General features: G+C 36.7%; 1 protein-coding gene across 1 annotated transcript; it reads right to left on the reverse strand.

The window, feature by feature from the left end:
• Positions 1–1,882: 1,882 nt before the first annotated feature.
• Positions 1,883–18,574, reverse strand: LOC148874650 (uncharacterized). The gene is made up of 2 exons (XM_088977791.1): positions 18,001–18,574; positions 1,883–3,645 (listed from the first exon to the last, which is right to left on the reverse strand). The coding sequence occupies exons 1-2, from the start codon at positions 18,240–18,242 to the stop codon at positions 2,235–2,237; spliced, it is 1,653 nt and encodes a 550-aa protein (XP_088833917.1). The 5' UTR covers positions 18,243–18,574; the 3' UTR covers positions 1,883–2,234.
• Positions 18,575–22,221: the final 3,647 nt, after the last annotated feature.

Genomic DNA, 22,221 nt, shown 5'->3' on the forward strand with positions numbered 1-22,221 from the left:
GACCTCCTCTTTGTTCACCCAAACAGATCACCCTCTTCGTTTGAAGGTCCTGAAGGACACTAAACGAAGGAAAGAAAATAGCAGGCACAATTCAGTTATTTGGTAATCTTGCTAATGGATATGAGATTGCAAGTAAAATTAGGCAGACACAAGACATCATGTAATTCCAGATAAGGGGTTGGTGAAACGATGCCTTGTGAAGATACTGGCAAAATGTCACCATTCGATAACTAAATTGGCCTTGATACAGTTGTTCTGGTAAACTGAGTCCTAAAGGAATCAAACGTAGACATGTGGTCCGTAGCTCCATTATCTAAAATCCAGGATTGTGAGTTCAAATGGAAACATGAAGCACATACCAGTGATATTAGCCGAAGCTGGTGATGTAATGAGGTCCAGTAACTGCTGATATTGCTCAAGTGTTAATCCAGCAAATGGGGAAGCGAATTTTGCACCAATGGTTTCAGTTGCTGATTTGTTATTATTTGAAAATATTTTTCCAAACCAATTGGATGGATACCCGTTCAATTCAAAACAATGATCCTTGGTGTGACCATTGAGTTTGCAATGCTCGCATTTGAACTTCAATCTATTTCCATTCTTGGTTAATGGCTTATTAGCCATCATTGCAACAACTTCAAGAGTGGGCAATTTCTGATGCATTAAACTTTGGTATCGCTCTTGTGAGATCAAGGCGTACACATGACTGACAGAAGGAATGGGCTCCATGCTGAGGATGTACGAACGAACTACACCAAAACTTTCATTCAAACCAAGCAAGAACTGAAAGACACGTTCTCTTTCCCGTTCAGTAACGAATTCCTTTGCACCACAAGCACAAGTTGGAACAGTTTGATAAATGCTCATTCGTCCCATAATGCTTTAATCTTGGAAAAATAAGCTGATATGGGAAGATTTTCTTGCTTCAAGATTGCCAACTCACGCCGGAGATGAAAGATTCCTGGTCCATTGCCTTGAGAGAACCTTCTAAATCTTTCCAAATTTCTGCAACAGTCTCTATGTATGCAACACTTTTGTGGAGTTCTTCTGCCAAAGAATTGAAAATCCACAACACTACCATCGAATTACATTTCAGCCAGGCAATCAGATTGACTGAAGACTCATTAGGTTTCACAATCGAGCCATCAACAAAACCATATTTGTTTTTGGCATACAGAGCATTCTTCATTGCTCTTTTCTAGGTGGAGTAATTGTCACCGTTCAGAGGAGATGAAACAAGAACAGCATCTGGACTGTCAGAAGGATGAAGAAAATAAGGTGATGCAGGATCATTGAAAAAATCGACAAGAGTTGCTGGAGTTTGCACTGGACGCCATGGAAAATGAGAAAAGAAACGGAAGAGGAAAAACCAGAGGATGAACGCAGGAAACAGAGGATCTTGAACACCTGAGGTGCTCTAATACCTATATATATATATATATATAGGTACAGGACACATGTGCTCTAACTGACTTCAAGAACATGTGGTGAAACCAAGAAATCAAGAAAATCAAGAAAACAAAAAAGCTTGTACAGCTGTCTTGTTCCTATAATATTAAGTAACCACACAAAAAACATGTTCTTTAAACCACAAATTCAAGAACACGTTTTTTGTTTCAATTTTGGAAACAAAAAACACACATACACACATAACCAAGAACATGTTCCCTGTCTTTGTTTTATTGAACAGTATATTTTCAAACTGGCGACATGAAAAACAATTTACAATTCACATTGGAGAACACCCCCCTCCTCCCAGAAGACAAGGAACCTACCTTTTTGTTTTCTCAAGGCCAAATCCTAACAATTGAGACAAGACCTTCTACACCAATCACATGATAGTGGTATCCCTTCAATTTAATACCAGTAACATCACGTTAAGTTAGTTAAGGAATATTAACATTTCTCTTCACACTTTCCAAACTATATAAAGGATACAAAGTTACGTCCTGTATGCCCAAATGCATATGGAACGTATCCAAAACACTGTTAAAAGAATGAGTTTGCTTCTAACGAAACAAGCAGCACTACTGTCTCAAACAAGAAGATAATCACAGAGGAAATGAAAAAATAACTCTTTCCCTGAGCAGATCTACTAAAACTTGACTGAAGTTGCTTATTCACCGACTCTTCTGCACATACAATCACAAAAAATCAGTTACTGTATAGGTGAACAGGGATCAGGTCAACATGAATTCGATTCCCTTGCAGTTGCTCTGCCCTGTAAGAATCAATCAAAACATCCATCTTGGAGACATATGAACTGCATTTTGCCGGGGTCGAGTCATCTGCTCTGAGCTGTTCTTTTTCTTCATAATTGAAGAAACAGTAGGGCTAAAGTAATCATGGCTCCTTTGAGATGATGCCCCCTGTGAATACATTTTCTTTCCTTGTACAAAGCTTCTATGCTTTTCTAGTGATGCCCTGTGTGTCACTGGATTCCTTTGAGTAGCTCCCCATCTGTTGTAGCTCACACAACTTTGGCTCCTTCCAACCTGCTGAAACTTTTCGCCCCTAGGAGGGCTAGGGTAGTTTCTGCTCTCTGCAGTTTCAGCAGAGTACATTGTCTCACCTTCACTGCTATAGTCTGGATGGAATCCATGCCTATCATTTTGCAACTCTGAAACTTCAACAGGAGATGAACTGGATTGGACCTCACTATGGTCACCATTAACAGAACCAGTTGATGCAATTTCAGCATTTCCACCAGGACTGGATGGTCCTCCGTCCTTGTCTTCTTTTCTTGGATTCTGCAAAGCAAGTTCCCCAACACAATTTTCATCTGTGTTTGGGGTCAATTGTTTGCTGGAAGAAGGCAGGGCAATAGGTTTAGGAACCCTTGGAGGGAAGTTAATGTCCAGAAGCTGAATTTGAGTTTCCTTCTTCTGGATAGGCACTGAAGTCAACCTTGGGGATTCATAAATTTCTGGAGTTTGAATGCCCTGCTCATGAACAACAGAACATTGTAGATCAGCAACTGGAGTTTCTTCTTGGCATATATTTGCAGCAGAACAGCTTGGTCCAGGATGATTCCCAGGTCCTGAAATGATATGTGATGATGATGTTCTCTCTTCATTTTCACCCTCTGTTGACTTGAAGACCCGTCGCAGTGTGAAAGAAGTGCATGAATGCTCACTCTTCTGTCCAGTAGACATCAATCTGATAATTGGTAATTTAGGCTTGCTAAGCTCATCTGAGCTGGCTTCCCAGTGTTGATTTAACCAATCACAAATGATGGGAATAGGGATTCCAAATTGCATAGGGAGGTCCTTTTTCCACGATGATGATGAAGATGATGAGGTTGATGAAGATTTGGTTGTTGGAGATGTAGCAAGTTTCATGGGGTCACAGACCATGAATGCAAGATTGCCTTGTACATCAAAACCAGCAGATCCAGGGCTCCAAGTTACTCCATCTGTTGACAGTTTTATGAGATTATCAGTGGCTATCACCACTTTCCCCTCTCCCACTGTCAATTCCCTTTTCCCTGTGTAGCCTAAAAGGTAAACTACACTGCCCAGATCAAGACTTGGATTAGAGCAAGTCTTCAAGTAGTGAAGCTGTTGCCCCTGAGAACTTGAATCTCCATCGATGGCATCTAAACCCACTATTGTAAGATCAAGAACAGAGCTGGTAATGAAGAACCTGCACCAAAATGAAAATATGAGAAATTGTTGCACTATACCTAACTTTGTGGACAAGATTAGATCATGACACCATTTTTTCTGCATAAGCAGCACCAGCTCCTTTCCTTCCAACTTAAAATCAGGGGGTGCAAATCTTCTACTATTAAATATCAAGCATTTAAAACTTTACAAGAATATGCAAGATCAATTCAATTCAACAAAGTCTTATCCTAACTACAAGAACAATGTAAGTAACAATAAAAAAGAAATTCTTAGAAAAAAATTGTCTTCCTTTTCACTACTCATAAAACCCAACAGCTTCAAGATTATTAGATGATGAACAGAAAACATCATAAGAAGAAAGCATATACGTTGGATTTGGTTGTGGAATAAAAAAATTTCTCAGAAGGAATTTTTAGGCATTTAAATTGGAGAAAAAGAGTTGGTAATACAAGAGTAAAAAATATAAATAGTTTATAATTAATTAGCAATATCCCAATACAATCTTAGGTAAATTCGTGTTGAGCTATTGGGTCATATGTAACCTTTTAGTGTTCTTTCTTTTATTTTATGCTAATGAGCCTGAGTTATTATGAGCTTAAGCCTTTTTATTTGTTTATTCTATTCTAGCAGCCACCCTACTAAGGGCCTTCTTGTGATTTTTACATTCAATTATGATTAGAACTAATAAAGCACAATTAGGGGCTTGGAAACTGTTAGTTCTCTTCTTCTCCCAAACCCTATTTCTCTCTCATCTCTCTTTCTTTTTGTTTTCCGAATCTTCTCCTCTCATTTTCTGCCTATATTCTTAATTAAATAAAAGACTCTTGTTGTTCTGTTTTACTTCTATTTGAGACCTAGTAAATGCCTCACATAACTCACTACAAAAACAGGTATACAACAATATCATATAGAACAACAACAAACAAGAGAGAGGTAAATTATCTAACTCTAACAAGACATGCAATGATTTGAGTTTCAATTACATTATTGTTGAAAATGAAAATCTAATCAGATAGCCTAGAAACATTTTATAAGCCTTTTTATCAGCAATATTTTATAAGACTCTTAAAATTAATCAAAGTTTTGAAATGTCAAAATTAGAAATTTTTTTTGATAAATGTCAAAATTATAAAATTTTCTACAACCAAACCTGCACTCTCAAGACTCAAGATGTTGAAAGTGGACACCATCGGGGGATTTTTCAGTTAAATCCTTTTACAAAGGTCTAGTAGGAGATCCAAGAGTGATTCCTGGCTTGGCCATTTGAGGAACTGTTGCACCTTCAAGTGAAAATTTCACTTGGGTTGTAACCCTGGAGAACTGCTTAATTAAGGAAATGCCACTGAGAAAGGGTTTCAGTGTGGTTTGCAATAGAGAGGAAGGGTCAGTTGGCCACTTGTTCTTGCATTGCATTTTTAGCACAGTTCTTTGGCTTCACTTCAGAAGGGTACTAAATCTGCACTGGTTCTTCCCTTCTTCAGTTACGGATTTATTACAAGAATGGGACATTTTGGATATATCCAGAAAAGGGAAAGTCCGATGGTCAGTAAATCCTATGGTGGTATGTAGGCCATTTGGTATGAAAGAAATACGAGAATATTTTAACAAAAAGCATCACTGGAAGCAGGAGTAATAAATAGGGCAGTAGAAGATCTTATTAGCTGGTTTTGAGTTCACATCAGCGTCCCACAGCATATCCCAACTGTGTATTAGGAACATCTCCCAATGACAAGTACGGGAGATGTTCCCAATGCACGCTGAGATATGCACATGGGGCGCCTGCGGGCAAGGATGTGATCTCGCTGGTTTTCTATACACAATATATTTAAAAATGACGGACTATTCTTTTTAGAGAGTGGATTTATTTGGGAGTCCCTAATGGTTTATACTTGTACAGCATCTCATTGTATAGAGGACCTGTTTTGTCTTTAATGAAATTATACTTTACCTTTTCCAAAAAATTCAGAATTCGGATCTACTTTTCTAGTTTATTGGTGTCTTACTCTTAGTAATATATTAATTCACTTGAAGGTTCATGGTAGCTTAAAAAGTTATATTAAAGATGTATTAGGATTTTTAAAACTTGAAGACTCAATCATGTCGTTTTCTTTCAACCTACTTTTCAGGGGCCAAAACTTGTGCATGTAGCACAATTTTGGAGTCAATGGATACAAAATTAAGTTATCTATCCAATGAGACCAAGATTTTATAAATCAAATGTGTTTTAAGGAAGTTATGGCCATCCATTCTAGTGATAGGATGTCAGTTTGTGATGGAATTCAGTCCTACTTTTGGGTCTATCTTGGAGCTGTTTTACTTTGTTCGGTTTTAGTGGGATTCATGGACTGTTATTAGAATTATTTTATGAATTATGACTCTAACTCAAAAAGCAGTTAAGAGTTGTAGTTGGTCAGTTTTTCAGTATGAATTGGAGTACGTGAAGGGTGATCTGAGACTTTATGTTGAGTCTATAAATAGAGTCATTTTAATTGAAATTTTAAATGTGAATTAATGAAGTAAAAAGTGTGTTTGATCAAAAAAAGTAAAAAGTGTGTTCCTATGGGTAAGAGTGTTGATCTTATTTCTCTCTTTTCTTTTTATCTCTAAAGGCAAAATGTTTCTTCTCTTTCTTCTCTCTCTCTTCTCCATCCAGATCTGAATCCCCTTCCTTTCACTATTCAGACCTTTAATTCCACTTCTTTACCTACCATGTATGCCCTAGATTTTCACCTTCATGTACTACATAGAAAGAAAGCAAGAGAAAGAGAAATAAAGTATGTTCTTGAACACTACAAATCAACACTAATTAAATGTTTGATGGCTGGGGATGGGGACATTGAGTTGAAGCAACGAATTAAAGTGAAAAGATATATAAAGTATTAATTCATACATAGTGGACTCTACCATTTTCTTTTTTATTGGTAGCTATGAGAATTTTATTAATTGAATAGAAGAATAAATATGTACAATATGCCAAAAATCCTAAGAGAAATAAAGTACCGTACATTCTTCTAGTGAGGTTAGCACCTGCCCCTCTTCTTAAATTTAGGGGCCATTTGATAATGGCTGAGGTTCTGAACTGAACAACTTATTGCTTTGTCTTTTAGTAGATAAAATAATTAAATAACAAAATATTTAAGGGTATAGTACACTACCCAACTTCATCTTCAGCCATTAAGGAGCCCACAACCTCCTTAAAAACTTATTCACTAAAAGACAAAGCACTAAGCTTTTCAGTTCAGCTGCTTCAGCTGTTATTAAACAGCCCCTTAGTTCCTTACAGCATAACCTCAAAACATCTGTACCCTGTTCACCCCTTGTCTCCAGTGCATTTGCTAATCCAAAGATCCACATAAAACTTGAATTCATTTATGATGCTAAGGCTTTAAGCTCCCTCAAGTAGTTCCAATATTGCCATGGACCTCGTTTTTTGTTTTTTTTTTTTTTTTTTTGGTGTTGCAGCCATTTCACCATCACTTTCACTTCCACTCTAAGTCCCCTTCCACAACAAGTTTCCTTAAATCTAAGGTCCTTGCCGATCTTAAGCCTTTCAATGCTGCTGAAAACTCAGCTGTGATGGAGTTTCCTTCCCCAATACGACCTGAAAATATAGCCGAAGTGTCCCAATGAGACCTCTAAAAGCTCCTACTGTCGTTTCTCCATGGTTACCCAAGCTGCATCCATCAAATCTTAGCTTGACAACTACTATTGGTCAGACTCAATGTGTAAAGACCATACTCCTCTGAGTAGGAATAGTCACTACCACACTCCTAAGCAGGTCTTCAATACAAAAAGCTTGAAAGAGCTTTAAAGTTTTTATCCGATGTACAATGTCATTCAAATGCATTCCTTTATCACTTCTTGAGTTCTTTCCACTCGTTGAATATTCCATTGATCTTTCCTCCAATATTACCAAGAAGGTTGCAGACCTTAAACATCTCCACATGACCCTTGCTCTCTTGGTGGATAAGGAAGAAAGAACCTTTGATGAGAGACTCAATGGCATTAGGCCCTCTCCGCCTAGACCCAAATAGGTCAAAGATCAACCCCAAATACTAACCACAAATTGGCAAGAGATTAATAGATGATATTTAGATTCCTCACTTGCAAACCACGAGGAACAAAAATAAGGAGAAAAACACCAAAGGAGTCTTCTTTTATGCAACACCTCACAAGTGTTAATTTTTGGGGGTGCACCTTCTGACAGAGACCCTAATCTTAGGTGGAACATATTTATTACAAACTTCATTGGAAAGGTCTGAGATGAGGGTCTGGAGGGGGCAAGGATTTTGAAAAAGGAGGCAAAGATGAACAAACCCGAAGGGGGTGGCTGTTCGGATTCTACAATCAAGTTTGGATGGGTCAAGATAAAACAGAGTCCAAAGAACTGATAAGGTCCACAACTGTGAGTCTTTCATGGTCTCTAAGCCTTCTCCTAGACTCAAAGTCCCAAGAAGGCCTAGCCCTAGAGGAATTTGGAAAGTGAGAGATATATCTATTTTTGGACAAGGAGATAGAAAAGAGGCTAGAATAGCAATCTTTTTAAAGGTCTATTATCCCCCCAATTGTCTTCCCAGAATTTGACTCTATCTCCAGAATCGATGAAGAAACAAGTGCGGCTGAGAGACAAAGGAAGCAATGCCATCACCACCTTCTAAGGAGAAGAGGAAGACCCATTGCATTTAAGCTGGCACCTTAAGCATTGATGTGCCTTCTGTAAATGTTATTAATGCTTGTAAAGAATCATATTCAAGAATTGTCAAGCACCACAGATTTGGCACACCTGTTACCCTTCCCCTCTTTCATCGTTCAATATATATTACACAGACCCATACTGAATTCACTTTTCCCCAAAATAGATGATTCCTAGTCATTCCTTGTCTTACTGAAGAACTAGCAATGTTATTCACTGGTCTTGGAATCCAATTGTGATCTGTTCTCAATTCCATTTCCAGATGACTTATCTCCCTCAACATGTTTATATTTCCATGGGGCATGGGCCCATATTATTGTCATTAAGACATTCTATGGTTACATGAGAGTCCCCTTCCACTACAAGATTTCTATGAAAGATGAGTTTCGCCAAAGCAATTCCTTGTAGAACTGCCATCAATCTTCCAATATACCAAACTGTTTTAATCTTCTTCACCACTTCTTGGTAGGTCCAGGCTGCTTTCTTTTCATTCTCTAACCAGCTTATCATCACTTGAGAATCCCCTTCAACAACCAACCTTCTAAGCCTTAGACTTTTTGCTAATTGCGCTCCTGCACAGAACAGCAGATATTTCAGCTCTAGTGGAGTCACCTTGAGCACTAGGACCTGAGAAAAGAGATAAGATGATTACACCTTTTGTCCCTAAAAAACCCTCCTATACCTGAGGGGCCTAGATTACTGAGGCAGCTCCCATCAAAATTGAGTTTTATAAAATTTTCTGGAGGAGGTTCCCATATCTTAACTGTCCTTGGTTTACATGTAGATGAAGAAGCCACTTCCCAAAAATTCCTCCTTATGTCATCAAAGGAAAAAGGTGAGAACCAGTCCAAGGACTTAACCCATAGAGTCACCCTTAAGAGAACACATTCTAATGTGTCCTCTCCACAGATCTCTCCTCTTCCTTAAATATTCTTGCATTTCTTTCTTCCCTAACTGTCCATAACACTGCAGCCCTGGTGCATCTCCATAAAATTCTTCCTCTTTTCTTTGGCCACCTAAAGGTTCCACCTGCAAACAGACTAGCTAAGCTTGTAGGAAGGGTCCACCTGCATCCAAAGAGATCAAAGAACCAGTCCCAGATAGAGGTAACAAATGGGCAGGAGATGAGAATGTGATAGGCAGTCTCACCATTTTCTCAGTGTGTGCACCAGTTCGGGGATAAACAAACGTTTATCCTTCTCTTTTGTAGCAGATCCAGAGTGTTGATTTTTCCGTGAAAGACCTTCCAACAGAAAGCCTCTATTTTTAAAGGAATTGGCTTGCACCAAACCTCACACACTGGAAAGGAAGATCTATGAGGGGCACAAGCAATCAGGGACTGAAGGAAGGAGGCACAAGAGAAAGAGCCTTTGGGGTCAGGCAGCCAGATTCTTTCATCAAGAAGACGTGGGTTTATTGCTACAGAATTAAGGCTAGACAGCAGCTCGAAAACAAGGGAGCATTCAACCTCTCTTAATCCTCTTCTAAGCCTAAAGTTCCAGGCTCCCTCTTCAGAATCAGAGTAAAATGAAGAGATGGACTCATTTTTAAGTAAGGAAAGGGAGAAAATTGATGGGAAAGCATCTTTAAGAGTTGAGTTACCCACCCAAAGGTCCTCCCAAAGCGAATTTTAGACCCTGCATAACAATCATACCTGACTCGTTCAAAGAAGAAAGGCAAGACTGCATGGATAGATTTCCAAGGAGTGGCCAAGGTAGCTGTTTGAAACACCAGCATTCCAGCCATTTTGCAATAGCTCATGTAAGCTTACAATCACATTATGCCACAACTTCTCGCTTTCAAGAGGAAATCTCCACAACCATTTCCCTAGCAATACTTGATTTTTACAATTCACATTCCCCAACCCTAAACCACCTACTCTCTTACACAAACTCATTGTTTCCCATTTCACCAAATGGTCCTTCTTTCCTTCCCTAGGTTCCCAGAGAAAATCCCTCATTAATTTTTCCAGCAAATTGGCCACTTTTTTTGGGATCTTAGAAACAAAAATGTAATAGACAGAGATTTTCCAGCGTAGATTTGATCAAAGTAAGCTTACCTACTAAAGAAATATAATTCCGCTTCCACGCTGCTAGCCTCCTTTCAAACCTCTCTACAACTAGAGTCCAAAATTTCATGCTTCTTGGGTTACCCCCCAAAGGTAGCCCCAAATATTTCAGGGCCAACTACTAGTTTGACACCCTAAAACCTCCACAATTGCTTCTAAATCCCTCTCTGCTAGGTTTACCCCTGCTACATAGCTCTTTACAAGATTTATCCTCAAACTTGAGATCTTTTCAAAAAGATTCAGCAAAAGCCTCAGCTTCCTTACCTGATGCAGATTAAACTCGTCAGAAAAGATCATTGTGTGATCTACAAATTGTAGGTGAGAGACCACCACCTCATCGCCTCCTACTCTCCACCTCCTTGCAAGACCTTTTTTATCTGCTCTAGCAATCAGTCTATTAAGGACATCTGCAATTAAGGTGAAAGTGGGTCTCCCATCTAAGACCTTTAGAAGCTAGAAAAAAGTCCCTTACCACACCATTGACTAACATTGAGAAGTGACTAGATTGTAGACAACATTGGATCCATTTACACCACTTGTCCCCAAAACCACAATTTTTTAAAACCTCTAACAGGAACAACCAATCCACCAAGTCATAAGCTTTCTTCATATCCAATTTACACACAAACCCTTTCTTCTTTTCTCCTCTACACACTCATTGGCTATCAGGATTTGGTCCAGGATTTGTCTATCCTGAATAAATGCCCCTTGGTTAGGTGTGGGTGATGGAGGGAAGAATCTCATTTAACCTTAGGGACAGGACTTTTTGGTCACAATCTTGCAAACACTAGTCACCAGGCTGATTGGTCTAAAGTCTCTAGGATTCAAGGCCTCAGACTTTTTGGGAATCAACACGAAAAAGTTGGCATTGAGTCTCGGGTTAAATCTACCTCTATCATGAAATTCAGTGAAGACCTCAAACAAGTCAAATTTGATTATGTCCCAACAATCCTGGTAGAAGGCTAAGGTAAACCCATCTGGCCCTGGTGCCTTAGATCTATCCATGGAAAACACAACCCTCTTTATCTCTTCTAAGTCAAATCTCTTCTCCAGCAAAGCCCTACTATCTCCATTTAATGAAGGCCAATCTAGACCTTCCACATTCAATCCATCCTCTAAGGGATTTTTGAAAAGGTTCTTATAATGGTCAACAAAGATCTTTGCTATATCATCTTGATTAGTGATTTCCACTCCGTCCCTTACCAATTTGGACACAAAGTTCTTTTTCTTTCTCCCATTTGCCACAACATGGAAGAATTTGCCATCACCCTCTTATATCCATTTGTACTTGGATTTTTGGCTCCAACTAATCTCTTCCCTCAGAAGGGTTTCCTCTAGATCCTTTTTCAATTTCCGTCTTTCATTCTTCTCCTCCACACTTAGGGCTGATTGGGATTCCTTTTTATCTAAAAGGTCAAACTTGGTAATTAAGGTCTCTTTCCTTTCTTCAACTCTCCCAAAATGATCTTTGTTCCACTCTTTTACTCTTTCTTTCAGCCTTTGTAACCTTTTATGGAATCTGACTCATTTCCAATGGACTCCCTCCAACTCCTCATTCTGCCAGTCTTTTTACCCTGTTTACAAAGTCAGGGTGAGTGAGCCACATGTTCTCGAGCCTAAACGGGGAAGGGCCTCCACCTATCATTTCCCTCGCTAATCTGAATGGGCAATAGTCTGAAGTTATCTTGGGTAGGGCTCTAGCAGTTAAACCTTCCCAATGGGACCAGTAGATCTCAAATGTATTAGGGGGAAGGGGGGGATTCCTAGGGAATCTATTGTATAATATTTGGGTTTGCATAGCTTGACAAGCTACACTTCTTAGTACTTATATTTTCAATAACATTTTGATTGTTACTGATCAAAATTAAATCCAATTATGCATGTAATAATCCCTTGAAGGAATTCTTAAGCATAACTTTGATGGTTACATACACCTTCAATAACATGAGATCACTAGGAATAGGTATATTATTAGAATTCCAGCAATGCCTCAGAAAACATTCTTCTAAGCTACTCAGGACCCATTGGGGAAGGCCTTTCTTTGAGAGCAGATCTTGTTTCTCTGCTGCAAGGGCTCAAATTAGCATTCTCTTTGGAATGGGGTAACCTGCTTGCTGAAGTAGATTGCGAAGTGGCTCTAAATTGGATGATGACTAGAATAGAAAACCCATGAATCATGAAACAATTCAACAGAGACTTGCCAAATAGGTTGAACAGTTTGTTCAAATGGATCTATAAATCTGCCAATGAAACTGCTGATGCCTCAGCTAGTGGCTAGTGAAGGATCCACATGTCTGAAATAGTATGGGAGCACCAGGCCAGGGATTTCATCCACAGTGTTGACTTCTTTTTATCTTCATATTTTACTGTCTTGCTAAATTTTGGTCAGCTCACCACTGTCATGATTCCCTCTTCTGAAATTCTTTCAGAGTGGAGTAGCTCTACATCATAATCATTTTTTTCACAAAGCGACCACTCTCAAATTCAGACTCATTTGCCCATGTTAGCCCAAGATTTTACCATTGCACCAACCAATAGAAACTAGTTTATGTTTAACTTGGATAGTTGAGACCAATATTGGGTAATGGCCTTTTACATTCCATTATTGGTATCCAAAATGGGAAGCATCAACAACAAAGAAAGAAAGAGGAATCAAATTGTAACTTGTAATATAAAATGAGAAACCTGTGGTATAACATCATCATCACCCATGCCTTATCACAAATAGGGTTGGCCACATGCATTCCGTTTCGCCAATCCTTTCTATTTAAAGCATACCAACTGTTAAATTATTAGTGCTTAAATCATTTCGTACTACTTCTACCATGTCCTTTTTCGTCTACCCCGAGCTCTTCTAGCCCCTTTAGTGTGTAAAAAATCACTTATTCTAACTAGCGCAGTTGGTGGTCTTCTATGCACCTGCCCAAACCATTTTAGTATACTCTCTCTCATTTTATTACCTATTGGAGCTACTCCTAGGTTCCTATGGATAACTTCATTCCTAATCCTATCCTTTCTAGTTTTTCTATTCATCAATATTAGCATTCGCATTTCTACCACATGCATTTTCTGGACATGTTTCCTGGCTGCCCAACACTCTACTTCATACAACGTATCTGGACTCAACTATTTTATAGATTTTTCCTTTTAATCTAAGTAGCATTCATCTATCACATAAAGGTTCAAATGCACCCCTCCATTTTGCCCATCTTGTTCTAATTCTTTGGATGACATCCTCCTCAATCTCTCCCTTGTTATGAATTATTGAACCAAGTTACCGGAAATGGTCACTTTAACCCTAAGTGTATCGTGATTTACACTCCTAATATTACTAAATTTACATGTCATATACTCTATTTTAGTCCTACTTATTTTAGAACCTCTTGCTTCTAAGGCATTTGCCTATAAATTTAATTTTGCATTTAACCCTCCATTAGTTTCATCAATTAAAACAATGTCATCCACAAACAACATGCACCATGGAACTTCCTACTGAATATGCTTAGTCAAATTATCTAGGATCAACGCAAATAGATAAGGACCAAGTGCTGAACCTTGGTAAAGACCCATGGTAACTGTAAAATCTAAAGTGTCTCCCACTAGTGTTCTAACATTGGTTATTGCCCCCTCTTATGTATCCTTTATTAGGTCTATATACCTATTTTGAACCCCTTTTTTTCCAAGGCTGACCATATTATCTCTCTAGGAACTCTATCATATGCCTTTTCTAGATCAATGAACACCAATATGAAGATCTTCTTCTCTCTAAACTTTTCTATCAATCATCTCAAAAGAAATATAGCTTCTATGGTTGATCTCCCTGTCATAAAGCCAAATTGGTTCTCTGACACACTTGTTTCAATTTATAATCTTTGTTCAACCATTCTCTCCCAAAGTTTCATAGTGTGGTTCATAAGTTTAATCCCTTGATAGTTATTACAACTTTGCATATCACCTTTGTTCTTAAATATAGGCAACATGTTGTTGTTGCTCCATTCATCAAGCATCTTCTTTTCTTTCACTACCTTGTTAAATAGCTTGGTTAGCCATAACAAGCCTACCTCTCCCATATCTTTCCATACTTATATTGATATCCCATTGGGTCCCAATGCCTTTCCATACTTCAATAGGTCTAACTTTATGATGGTACATATTATATTTAACATTACTAGTATTCCTAAATTCTCCTCTAGCACCCTCTCCCTGCTTTTCATTTAATAATTTTTCAGAATAGTTTTTCCATCTTTGTTTGATTTCCTCATCTTTTACCAAGATTCTTTGATCCTCATCTTTAATGCACCTAACATGGTTTAAATCTCTACCTTTCCTTTCTCTTAGCTTTGCCAATTTATACCTATAGAAAATCCACATTTTATGAGGTTTAGAGGGTATTCTTGGTTAAACGGTTTATAAATTCAATATTCGATTTCTAATTCTAATGTTTATTTAATTTTTAACTATATCAATAAATAATTTAAGTTGGATTGTTTTCCAATTAAGTGGATATGTACCATCCATCTTTATATTTTTAATTCTTTTCAAGTAGCTTTTATTTTTAAACTCTTAATAGAATAGAAACTAGTTAGATTATTCAAAACCTACTATAGACTTTTTTTTTAGTTTATTTTCAATCATAATTTAGGTTAAAGAGCTATTATGCATGGGTTAATTGGCTTTAAAGTCAAGCTTACTTAGATCTTATTGAACTTAAAATGTATGTGTGGTAAAACTTTTGTTATATTAATTGCTTATATAATGGATGTGGATTTGCCAAATCAGTTCCAATATGCTTAAGCTTTTATTAACTATAGTTTACTGTTTTTGACAAATTTCCAAGAGATAGAAATAACCTTACAATTTACAATAGCATCATGACTGGATCCAAGAACCCTTGCACCGTATTACTTTGTTGATGATATAAATTCATCTTCATCCAATGTCGTAAAATTGTGGAGAACCTCAAGAAAGGGGGTCGATATACTTATAAAAAAATCTGGATAAAAAGTAACACCTTTTTACTCCATACTAACCGTTTATTTATTTATTTTTTTTGTAGGTTACCCTATTTACTTTCTGTGCATTACCTTTATCATCTATAGTCTTTTACTGGTATTCTTTGGAAGGGGTAGTCATGTTAACGCTTTGAAGTCCAACTTCCAATTCAAAACGAATTTATGTATATTTAGCCTGGTTACTCCCTGACTTTGTTTTACTTATATCTGGTTATCTGATCACAAATAATTGAGATTAAGGCTGAGTAAGTTGAGTACTTTTGGAACAAATAATAAAAGTCTGACCAGTTACATGTCAATGCCAAACACCTCACCACTTCTAATACTATAACATGCAGATATTTATAATATCATATAGCAGAAAATTAGGCAAAGGCCATGGCTTGTTTAAATGTTTGGGCACTCATCCAGTTGCCCAGATGACCATCTCAGCCTGATTAGCTAGGCCTCCAGATACCTGACTTCTCACAACTTCCAAACTCAAACCTAATAAGAACATGATTGTATCTAAGTTGACTTGCTCAAACAAAATACCAAACACCAACTAAATGGACTAGAGAAAAACAAATATTGAACCCCTGTTGAAGTCATACATGCTAACTCCCAAGAGCTATTTATCTTTCTGTGCACCCACAGCATATGATATTCTTGTTTTTGAAGCTCTCCCACTTTGGATGCTCATGATCCATTCTGTCTTAATCATGAAAAAGAATAGAGTCATTGTTCTGTCAAGTATCTATTTCTTATTTATTTAGCCACTTAGAAAGTCATAAAGATATAATACAATTGACACAAGATATTGCATAACCACAAAGACCATATCCCCTGAGAGAACAAATTAATATATAGCGGAACTTGTCACAACTACCCTTTCCTCAAGGTAAGTACAGTTATGAAGATAATCCTTTTAAGTAGCAGGTAGGATTAGAATACAAGAAATGGTATAAATACGAGGATGACATGCCTTCTGCAATGCTTTTCCAGAATAAACTAATTCATCTTTGGACATCACTCATAGAATCATTTATCAAAAAAATCACTCATATAATCCATAAAATGCTTGGAATCTTTGTATATCCCTATTTCTTAATAAAGTTAAGTAATGTCATTCATTAAAGAAAAAAAAATTGAAGCCACCTTAGCCAGCATATTGTAAATGCATATAAACACACTGATTTCAGTAAGTAGATTTGACTAAATTCAAGAAGATTTAATCCTAATTCAGAAAGGGTGTTTTACAATTTAATCTAAAATTGAGCTGGTCTGGTGTAATCCACTGAATGTCCCAAATTCATCATAAAGATATATTATTTGGTAAAATGTTTGTATATGGGAAGAAACCTGTAACTTAACATTTTCTTTGCATTTTTATGATGTCATGTCTTAAAATGATCATACTTTTTTATTTAAAAAGAATCCCTAGGTGAAACTCCTTTATATGTCCTGTCTGCTGCATGGACACTGCAATCCATCCAGAAAGGAGAATGGTACTCATCCTGAAATGTCCTCTTTAAAGAGCACTATTCTCTTCTTCCTCCAGCACATTGAATGCACAATGGAGCTGCTATCTTGCCAACATTTTCCTTTCTCAAAGACAACTATTGAGTATTGACAGAAAAAAAAAAAAGAAAATAAATAAATAAAGGAAAATCTACAAGCTTTGATTTGGTGATCATAGCAAAGAACAAAGGACAAACACACTGAGCATATCCCAAAAATGACCAAATCACTAGGGCTGCAAGTCAGGTTGCCTGACTTGAAGAATTTCAGCTACATCAGGTTCTGGTTAGAGTTCAGACCCATTAAAAATTTGACAAATTTCCAACCCAACCTGACCCAAGTTTCAACCCTACAAATCACTCAGTTCATGAATTGCAATCAAGCCCACAGCTCAGCCTCCATTTCTAACGATTCAGAACTACAGATAAGCCTGCAATAAAACACTACCCCAAGCTTCATCAAAAAATTCATGAATCATCATTACCTCAACCAACATAGCGACTGTTTACAAAGCGAATTAAGGTAGGAAATCTTGAAATATAATAGCTTTAATGGTGTACTTAATTTTGTAGTTACCTCAAACGTTGGCCACAGAAGACCTATTCTAAAGAAACCTCTAGCTGACGGTACCAAGGCTCAACTACGGAAAACAAATGAAAACTACACCAACCATCAAAAAGGAAAGTTGCCATTTTCTATTTAAGTTGCAATTAAGTAACTGGATCCTATAATTATACGGAAAGGGGAATAAAAATGATCACTTGTTTTTTTTTTCTGAAATATCATAATAGCCATTAGAATATTAGATCACATCCCCTCTGCATTCTCGACACGAAATGGCTAATTGTTGATGTAGCAACTCCACAATTACAACAGAAAATAAAAGTTCCCCCCATATATCGACACTCCTAATTCACAACCAATTCAATCAGTTAAAAGGCAATTTATGGATTTTCAAAACAACCGACATAAGCATCAATTGGAACCACTCTTTCGAAGTTCGAGTGAGAAAACCAAACAATACACAATAAAAGACTATAAATTGTAAAAGATGAACAACCGGAAAAGCCAAATTAGGGATCAAGCCGAGCCACCCACCGTTGAGGAACGAGCTTCGCAGCAACACGGTCCTGCAACCGGATCTCAACCCCCTCGGCTGCCGACACCGACGGAAGGTTAACGTGAGTTGTCAACAATAGATTTCTCTGTATCAGAAACCCAGTCCCATTACAGACTCTAGCAATGGCCGGACCTTTACTGCAGAAAATGCTCCCTTTCATCCTTTCAGACTTTCCCCCTCCATTGCAGAAACACCAAGAAGCTTCCCCCAAGACCCTCATTTCCACTTCTGCTCTATGTGCTTTTCAGAATCTTCGATCCAGAAACCCTAGCATTTCGCAGAGACCCTTCGAAGCTCTTCAAAAAAAAAAACATCAACCTTTCAACTTTCTCTTTTTCTCTGCTAGAAGAACTTGGGATATATATATATATGGAGAGCGAGAGAGAGAGAGAATTAGAGAGAGGTCTGCAATATATAAATGTCTGAAGTTGAGAGAGAAAGAGAGAAGACCATGAAATGTGTAATTGGTGTAAAATTTTGAAAGTAAATTGACACAAAATATTTCAACGGTGATTTTTATAGTGATGAGATGTCAGTGGGAGGACTGAGGAGAAAGATGTGAGAGAGAGAGAGAGAGAGAGGGAGTGGGACTGAGAAAAGAACTTCTATTGCTGGACCACAGCCTCAATCCACAGGAGCAGAATAGTAGATGGATCTGGGCCTAAATTAGCTACGTGTGCTATGCTCAGAAGATCAAGGCCCACCAATCTATATTTAGGTGGACCCGTTCTAATGGTGATTTCTTCCATGAACATCATGAGAGTTTACGAATGCCAGCAGGATTGTGGGCTTGGGTGGTTGGGGCCAACCTGGTCCAGGCCGGATTCAACTTTTGAGTACGATCTCTGGCCTGAGCTTGGACAGTGAGCTTGCAATGTTAGAAAATCAGATAAAATAAAACCTTTAAAAAAATACGCAGATTGAGAGAGAGAGAGAGAGAGGGGTCTGATGCTTTCCAAAATTTCATCAGGTTTTTGTGGGTCATCACTGACACCGATCCACCATGGGTCCATGGGCCCAGTTTAATCCGATCGGACCCTACTCCTGTTAGGATTATACCAGGCCCGCTCCAGTACAGGCCAGATGGAATTGGTCCCATACAGGCCCAATAAGGAATTATAGACGAACAAAGGGATCTGTGGATCAGAAATATTCATATCCTTCGTTTGCATTCCGGGACCAGATAATCCAGCTAATCTCTTAGCATAATAGCATTGACCCATCGGACTCGGGATAAGTCTAGGGGTGCTCACGGTTCGGTTAACCGTGGGTCTTTTTTTTTTTTTAATTGAACTGGTATTATTGGATTTTGGAAAACTGGTAATGGAAATCGAATCGTAGTCAATCGGTTGACCGATTTAGTTAACCATTAGTTTGGTTCGTCGGTTTTTCGGTTTTTTAATTTTTACAATATATATTATAAAAATATATATAAATATATAATAAAAAATTATAAATATATATAATATTATATTTTAAATAATAAATAATACATCATAATTATAAATATATATTTATATATAATACATATTTATTAATTTATAATATATAAAATATAATATATGTATTATAAACATAAATATATATAAAATATATAGAAATATATGTATACCGGTCGGTTCGGTTAACCATTGGTTTTCTATATTGGTTAACCGAAACTGAATTGGTACCTTGGGTTTTTTTAAACACCAAATCGATCGATTTAGTTAACCGATTTTTTAGTTTGGTTTCAATCTGTTTTTTTGGTCACTTCTTTTTTTTTTTTTTTTTTTTTGCTCACCCCTAGGGATAACCATCCTTCAATCAGACCATAAAAATAATTGAGATTAACTGAATGTGATGGCTATTCAGTAGGCTATGGAACAAATGATAATGTTCCTCGCCCATAATAAATTCATGGGCCCAGTGCTAAAGGTGCGGGTTCCATATATTTTATTACTGACGTGGAACATTATCGTTGCTCCATAGACCATTAAACAGCCATTGTATTCAGCTAATCCTTGCTCCCATAAAAACAGTCCCATTTCCCAACAATAATTGACCATTTTGGAAGGGATGAGGCTTTGGTTGAGCTGCTTTTAGTGAATTGCTTTAGAGAAGCTACTAAAGGAAAATACAGTCATTTTATTTTTTTAGGGTTTTCTCCAAACATAACTTAAGGGCTGTTTAGGTGGGGCCCACTTCATAAAGTTAGAAGTCACTACCTTAAAGTCAGGGTGCAATCGGGTCAAAGTTTTAATCAAATAGTTTGTGCTTAAGTTGGATTAAGTTTGATTTGAGTTCAATGCTAACCAAGTTTGAATTTCAAGGTAAATTCAATTAGTTATTCAAACTCAAATTTGACCAATAAAATGTTTGGCTCAAAAGCTCACAAACCTGGCTCAATATATGCATGTATGGATGCATGCATGCAGCATGTATGTATGTATGTATGTATGTATGTGTGTGTATGCATGCATGCACACATGCAGCATGTATGTATGTGTGTGTGTGTGTATGTATGTATGTATATATGTATATTAAAATATAAAGGGAATTTGTCTAAAACTCACCATGAGTTTTCAGCATTTCTCTAAACTCACCATGGCTTTTCAAAACGTCTAAAACTCACTATGTCAATAAGTTTTTACTTTCCAAAACTCACATTCGGTTAGTGCACCGTTAATGTTTCTTAACAGAAGTGTCCCAGTTAGCATAAATAACAAATTTTATGACCAAATCACCCTTGAATGGAGAGTTAGAGGAAAAGGGTCTTTTTCATTTTTCAAATTTTTTTTACATTTTTAGTGTTTTGTTATAATTTCTAATATTTTTTTATAATTTATGTTCTTTGACATTTTTCTATTTTCTACAATCTATAAAATTTCCTATATTTTTTCATTTTTCATTTTTTTTTACATTTTTAGTGTTTTGTTATAATTTCTAATATTTTTTTTTAATTTCTGTTCTTTTACATTTTTCTATTTTCTACAATCTATAAAATTTCCTATATTTTTTGTTATTTATTTGCAATTTCTGTGTTTTTCTACAATTTTTATTTTTTGATTTTGTTTTTCAATTTCTATAGTTTCTATAATTTGAAAATAATTTTTATTTTGTGCGCAATTTCTATAATTTTTTAATTTTTTTGGCAATTTTTATGTTTTTATGTATTTTATATTTGAAAGTATTTTTTGAACTTTTTTCCTTTTTTTTCATGTCTAAATATTAAAATATATGTATATATTTTATATTTTTCTATGAAGGTTAAAATGGTAATACATTAACAACTGTTGGTCTCTTTAACATCAAGTTAGTGACAATGTGAGTTTTAGACATTTTGAAAAGTTGTGGTGAGTTTAAGAGAAATGTTGAAAACTCATGGTGAGTTTTTGACAATTTCCCAAATATAAAAATATATTAGCTTTTCCAAAATTTTGAGCTGAATCCAAACTCGAATATAGTAGTATTTTAGTTGAACCAAGCCAAGACATGTTAAAGTCTAAATCAACTTGATTCAATCCCAACCTTACCTGAAGCCCTCCCAAATAAGTACTAATAGCATATTTATGACCTATTTGGGAGGGCTGAACTAAAGTGTTGGTTCATCTAATTTGGAAAAAGCCTCCTTTTGTGCTTCTTAGAGTTGATCGGATATTTTAATGTTGCAAGAAAACAAAGTTCTTGGAATTAGATAGAAAATGGATAAGGAATATCTAGAGCACTAGAGATTTGAGTTGGTCTCTTCCCCCCTCCTTGGGGGCTTTAGGGGAAATAATTACTGGTTAGAGGAATGAGGAAATGCAGTGCCATGAGGGAATTGATTGGATAGTTTCACTTTTAATAAAATAGAAAGAATGAGTTACGGAAAGGAATAGGTCCTATTGTAGGGATGCAAACGGATTGAATCGTATTCGAATTAGGGTATGTCTGAATCTGATCTGACATTGTTATTTTGTTTAGAGTTGATCCTATCCAATTTGAAGATCTGGTCGAATCTCATAAGTATGGATTCGAATTTGAATCCGATGAAGATGTTGGATTTTTCAAATCTGATTCGATCCGATTTAAATTTCTTAAAAAATTAATAAATTATTAAAAAAATAAAATATAATAATTAAAAAAGAAATACAAGAAATGCAAGTCTCTTTTCAACTATTTTCATCATATATATACATGTTTTCTATAAATTAATATAACAAATTTACAAAAATATAATA

This window comes from Nelumbo lutea, chromosome 1, assembly GCF_056320005.1.
Source record: "Nelumbo lutea isolate HS-2025 chromosome 1, American lotus-T2T, whole genome shotgun sequence".
In the NCBI taxonomy this organism is placed as follows: Eukaryota; Viridiplantae; Streptophyta; class Magnoliopsida; order Proteales; family Nelumbonaceae; genus Nelumbo; species Nelumbo lutea.